This window comes from Hipposideros armiger, unplaced genomic scaffold, assembly GCF_001890085.2.
Source record: "Hipposideros armiger isolate ML-2016 unplaced genomic scaffold, ASM189008v1 scaffold_46, whole genome shotgun sequence".
Classification (NCBI taxonomy): domain Eukaryota; kingdom Metazoa; phylum Chordata; class Mammalia; order Chiroptera; family Hipposideridae; genus Hipposideros; species Hipposideros armiger.
In genome coordinates, this window is record NW_017731396.1 from 1,781,238 (window position 1) to 1,787,184 (window position 5,947).

Below are 5,947 nucleotides of genomic sequence, written 5' to 3' on the forward strand. Positions count from 1 at the left end.
TCGGGCCACTGGATGATCACACAGCAAGAACCACAGCAAGAACAGCTGCGGGGCAGCCAGCAGGCTCTTACCCACCTGATGGAGCACAGGGGAGAAGGGCAGTGGGCCAGGTCACAGGAATTGCTCAATGGAGAAAACCGTGGCTTTAGTGTTCATTTGTGGGGTGGGAACAAAGAGGAGAGGTGATGAGGAGATGAAGAGTTCCTCCAGCCGTGCAGCACAGCAGGGAGGCTGGGAAAGCAAATGGACGGCAGACGTGGGAGCCTCCGGTGGTCAGGAGACAGAAGTGAGTCCCACAGAAAAATGACCGGAAGGATATGCGTCTAAGTGCCAATGGTGATTTGATTTGATTTGATTTGATTCGTAATTCATAGACTTTATTTTCTAGAGCAGTTTTAGGTTTATGGAAAATGGAGCAGACAGTACAGAGTTCCTGTATCTCTCCTCCCCCAGTCGTGACCTCAGAGCCCCTATTATTAACCTCTTATATTAGCCGTGGTCCATTTGTTATACCTGATGAGCCAATATTGATACATTATTATGAACTAAAGTCCCTAGTTTACATTAAGTTTGCTCTTTGTGATGTACATTCTATGGGTTTTGTGAAATGGGTACCATCACGTGTCACCATCACAGTGCCATACAGAAGAGATGTACTGCCTTAAAAATGTCCTGTTTCGGGCCAGCCGAGCGGCGCGTTGGTTAAGAGCTGGCTTGGGATGCAAGAGGACCCCGGTTCAGATCCCACATATGAGGGCCAGTGAAACTGCCCTCCACAGCTAAGATGCTGAACAACAGCTCAACCTGGAGCTGGGCTGCAGTGAGTCGCCAGCAACGGTATAGGCTGCAGCCCCTGCTGCAGTGGGTTGCCATGGGCTACCATGTGTAGCCAGCAGCCAGCGTGAGCGGCCAGCAGCCGCAGTGAGTGGCTGTCTAGAAGCTGGCGACTGATCTGCCTCGCCCGGGAAGAGCGCAATGATGGTGCCAACTTGGGCCAGTGAAGCAACATCCTCCACAACTAGACTGAAGAACAANCAAAGTAAAAATCTCTGTTTTAAACCTCTGGACACCTTTTTGCCCATTTGCACCCGAGACAGCGGGCACCATTGGCCATAGAGAGTACCTGTGTCACCATACCTTTCCCGGTTTTTTGTATTATTAGTTTTAAACATGTTTTCCAATTTGATTGGCAGAAGAATGACATCTCCTCATTGCTTTCGCTTGCATTATGTGTTTGATCACCAGCTGAGTGAATGTTTTGTGTGTGTTTACACACCTGAGAATCATATTCCTGGCAGAGTCTGACTGAGGCCTCACTCCCTCCTGCCTTTGACAGGTCTGGACATGTCCTGTGTCCCCCAAGCTACTGGCTTTTTAACTTGACTCTTAATTAGAGCTGAGTCCCCGGGTGTCACCTTTCTCACAATTACTTGTGTCCAGGGCCAGGTGTCAGCTTTTAGGGGCAGCCGAGTCTGAGTTCCCGTGGGGAGTCAACTGCACACGTGACCTGAGGTAACCTTGCCCTGTCTTGTTTGCTCCCTGGAGAGTCTGCTCCCAGGGTCCTTATTGCTGGGCAACAGGGGACAGTGGACCTACCTCCCTGTCCATCTTGGACAGCTCTGCAGCATGAAGTTGGGGATTTGCTCTGGACAGGCCAGTACCACTGTTAGCTGAAGCTGACCACTCGCCAGCTGAATACCCAGGGGGTTAAGCCCTTTCAGCCAAGTGGCCATCCGGTGCCCGCTGACACAGAATCCTGTGGTCTCTAATGTACTTTGGAATTAGGTGCTTGGCAGGCTCTGTCCCCTTTGGCCTGGAAGTGCGCTGGTGGCACAGCAGGGCCCCCCACATCATGTGGCTTGCTGTGAGTACCTGGATTGGGCGCATTCATGGTCTCATAAGCCAAGTCACCAAATCGCATCCTGAACATGGTCGCCGTCCAATCGAGACAGAATGCACGAGTCCAGTCCTGGGGAACGTCCTGGACTCTGGCCTGCAGGTCTTTGCCCAAGCTGTTACAGGTCCCGGATTATGCCCGCCCACCCACCTGCCCGCCCCATTCTCACCTTTACTTCTCTACCTATCTGGTTCCTACTTAGCTCCTAGCCTCCACCCCCCTGGGTCCCTGAAGTTGGGTTGGGAGCCTGTCCTGTGTGATCTCATTGGATCCTGTGCTACCGCTGTGACCACTGCCTGACATTGCCAGTTCACAGGTCTGGCCCGTTTTGAGGACAAAATGTGTCTTGTTCCTCCTTGAAGCCCCAGAAGCTAATACAGCTTAAGGCATGTNGTGCCTGACCCCTTTCCCCTGGACGTGCGCAAGCTGCTGGTGGCGGGCAATCGCATCCAGCGCATCCCCGAGGACTTCTTCATCTTCTACGGCGACCTGGTCTACCTGGACTTCAGGAACAACTCGCTACGCTCGCTGGAAGAGGGCACTTTCAGCGGCTCCGCCAAGCTCGCCTTCCTCGACCTCAGCTACAATAACCTGACCCAGCTGGGCGCCGGCGCCTTCCGCTCGGCGGGGAGGCTGGTCAAGCTGAGCCTGGCCAACAACCACCTGGCGGGCGTGCACGAGGCGGCCTTCGAGACCCTGGAGTCGCTGCAGGTGCTGGAGCTCAACGACAACAACCTGCACAGCCTCAACGTGGCTGTCCTGGCCGCGCTGCCCGCGCTGCGCACCCTGCGCCTGGACGGGAACCCCTGGCTTTGCGACTGCGATTTCGCCCACCTCTTCTCCTGGATCCAGGAGAACGCGTCCAAGCTGCCCAAAGGTGAGCCCTCCAGGCTGGGCTGGGGGAGGGAAGGAGGGGACAGGGAGAGGCCACCACGGCCCAGGAGCTCCGGGCCGGGGGCCTCAGTGGAGCCTGTTAAGAGGAGGCTTGGGTGCTGGTGCGCAACAGCTGTGGATGAGAATTGCTCCTGATGTAACCCTCGCACGTTCCCAGCCCGAACTTTTCCCAGGACTCTGCTGGGGAAAGGGACACAGCTGAATTCCCCAGAGTTTCTGGGCCCTGATGCTGTACTTCTCTCCATTTCTCCAACAACCCGCTTTCTGAAGTTAGGGATCTGCCATTTCTCGGTCACTCATTACCGAGGTCATCTCATGGGCCTCTGGGTCCTAGTACTGGTGGGTGGGGGTTATTTAACAGCACTCCCCTAAGTGGAATTCACCCTGTCCTGTAGAAAACAGCTCAGCGCCATTCTCACTACCCTGACCGGGAGAGAGAGCCAGCCAGGTCTAAGAACTCTCCAGCAGCTACCTGAGTAGGTTTCAACTTCAGCTCCCAGTTTGCTCATCTGGCTAAAAGGAGTGAGGCTATTCCTGGTGAGGAATAATGTCAGCCTGCTAAGAGCCAGTGATGCAGTCAAGATTTGTAGCTCTGTGGCTTTTCAGCCCAGATGTGAAAGCACTGAGCAAAACCACCGTGGGCTGGTGGATCCTTCGCTTCTCTGGTGCACTTTGCCAGTGGTGATGCACATACCCACCTGGCAGATGGGAACACAAGGGCGCAGCAGTGAAGGGGCCCCGTGGAGGCCAGCAGGAAGGAAGAAAGGCAGAGCTGAGGAGGGGACCTCAGCATCCACAGGGGTGACTCCCAGACGGGGAGCGGGCAGACTGTCCTTATCCTCAGGGACCCCAGCCTTCCACTGGCGAGCGTGTGAGCGTGTGGGCCCAGCAGCAACCTGCAGAGCCGGACTCCACCTCCGCCTGTCCCCAAGGCTTTGGCAGAATAGGAACCAGGGCTGTGCGGAATGCATTAGAAAAGGAGACACAGATACAGATTTAGCGTTCATATATCTAATTTTCCATGTACTGAGAAGTCCAGGATGTTGCTCAGCTAAGCCCTGAATTCCTGTGCTCACTTACTCATTCCATACTTGACTAAGCACAAACCCCAGGCAGGGACAATCGCTCCTCAGCAGATGCAGGCTGTCTGAGCTGTCACTTTAAGCCCAGGCAGGCTCTCCCATGTGAGCAAGCCCTAAAAAGAGCTGGCCTGCAAGAGCAGAGACCCACAACTTTATACTTCACCTTCATACCTGCCTTCATTACCTGCCTGGCTGCCCAGACCCTCCCCCGCAGAAGCTGACCTGGAGACAGGCGTGTCCGCCTGAGTCCTCTCTGTGTGCCTTGGTTCAGGCTGCTCCTTCCTCTGCTTCTTGGTGGAGTTGGCACCCTGAACTCCCATTGTTAGTTATGTTGGTGTAATTGGCTCCCAGGGCCACCCCCATGAGGGCTAGGCGTTAGGAGCTGTGGGTTTCAGTCTCAGCTCTGCTGTGAGTGGCTGTGACCTTGAACAGACCACCTTATGCTGTCGAGCCTCAGTTTCCTCATTTCTAAAGTACTTTGGTTGACTTCTGAGGTCTCTACAGAGCCCTGGAGTTGGAGTCTAAAGACAGAGGTTGGAGTCCTGGCTTAAAAAAAAAAAATGAGTGACTCTGGATGGGTCACTTAACTTTTTGGAGCCTCCTTTTCTTCCTGTTTGACACTGAGACGCAGGAATGCTGTGTAGTCCGTCTGACCTGATGGTTGTCAGGATCAAAACCAGATAATATGGGTGAAAGGGAGGAACAGCCTGAGTGTAAAATGTCATTTCTCCCACTGTCTATAATGTGGGGGAGAAAGGGGACACCAGATGGGATGTGTGGCTGGGGGGCAGGACGGACAGGTTCAGAGCAAGGAACAGTGTCCAGGCCTTGGGGGAGGCTTGGTCCCATCAGCAGGGAGAATATGGAGGCTGGGAGGGAGGGCAGCATGGAGGCTCCTGGCACCTCCTGCGGGGAAGAGCCAAGAACAGCTCCGCTCTCACTGCAGGCTGCCCGCGCTGGACGTCCAGAGCAGTGGATCTGCTGCCCAGCAGTGTGGCCAGAACGGTGAACCAGAGGCATGGTGGGTAGCGGAGGGCCTAGCACAGGCCTGATGTGAGAGAGCCGAGGGCTCGTCTAGACTCAGGTTTATAATCTTAGGCACGTCCCTGACCTCTCCGAGCCTCAGTTTCCCTGTCCCTAACTTCAGAATCCAGCAACAGAACCCCACACCAAATTTGCTGTGAGGCTCGAACAAGGTTTGAACGAGATCGGCTCTGTCAAGGGCAGAGTAATGCTTAGCGCAGACTAGGGGCTCAAGAGACGTCAGCTGCCCCTTCTGCGTTTGTGCTGCTGATCTCATCACAAAGACATCAGGGCGAAGTGACCGAGAGCCCAGAATCCGGCACTGAGCTGCTTGGTTCAAATCCCACCTCTATTTCTTAGTAGTTGTATGACCTTTCATACCCCAGTTTCCTCATCTGTAAAATAGGGGTGATACTAGTACCCACCTCATAGGGTTGTTGTGAGAATTAAAAGGGTATCAGAGCAGTGAGAACAGTGCCTGACATATAGTCAGTACTCATAAGCGTGGGTGCTGTTGTTATTCTCCTGTCTTCACTAGAAGGCCCAGAGAAGTGATGGGAGTGACTTGCCCAAAATCACGAGAGAGTTCAAAACAGCCGGGGGATACAGCAGGACCTCCTAGCCCCCAGGCCCCTGCCATGCTCACCACTGTCTTCCTGCCAAAGGAACTCAGGCCCAAGCTCCAGGGCTTTCGGCTGGTGCCCTGCCTCTCCCAGGGGAAGGAATTCAGAGGAAGAAACAAATGGGGCTGTGTCCACATTGACTTTCCCTCGCCTCCCCTGAGGCCACAGGGTGAAAGGCCATGTAGCCGGCAGGCAAGAGGCTATGTCTGTGCTTCAGAGGTCCGAGAGGACACAACCCATGACAAACCCTGAGACTGCATCCTAGGAAAGGCCCATGCAGCTCCCTGGGGGAGGCTAAATAGCTGAGACACTTCTTTCACTTCCCTGTCTAGCCACGGCCACGCGGGGCCTTGACTCATAGCCCACAGTACTAGGGAAATGCGGTGAGCTGGTTCTCATGCCTTAGTGACCTTGGCACATGGAGCTGT

At 54.5% G+C, this 5,947-nt stretch overlaps 1 protein-coding gene across 1 annotated transcript in view; it reads left to right on the top strand.

Moving 5' to 3' along the window:
* LRRC38 (leucine rich repeat containing 38) overlaps window positions 1–5,947 on the top strand; it is a 62,375-nt gene that overhangs the window by 29,870 nt on the left and 26,558 nt on the right. The window contains exon 2 of the mRNA XM_019639696.1: window positions 2,278–2,774. Coding sequence (XP_019495241.1) covers window positions 2,278–2,774 — 497 coding nt within the window. The remainder of the gene's footprint in view (window positions 1–2,277; window positions 2,775–5,947) is intronic.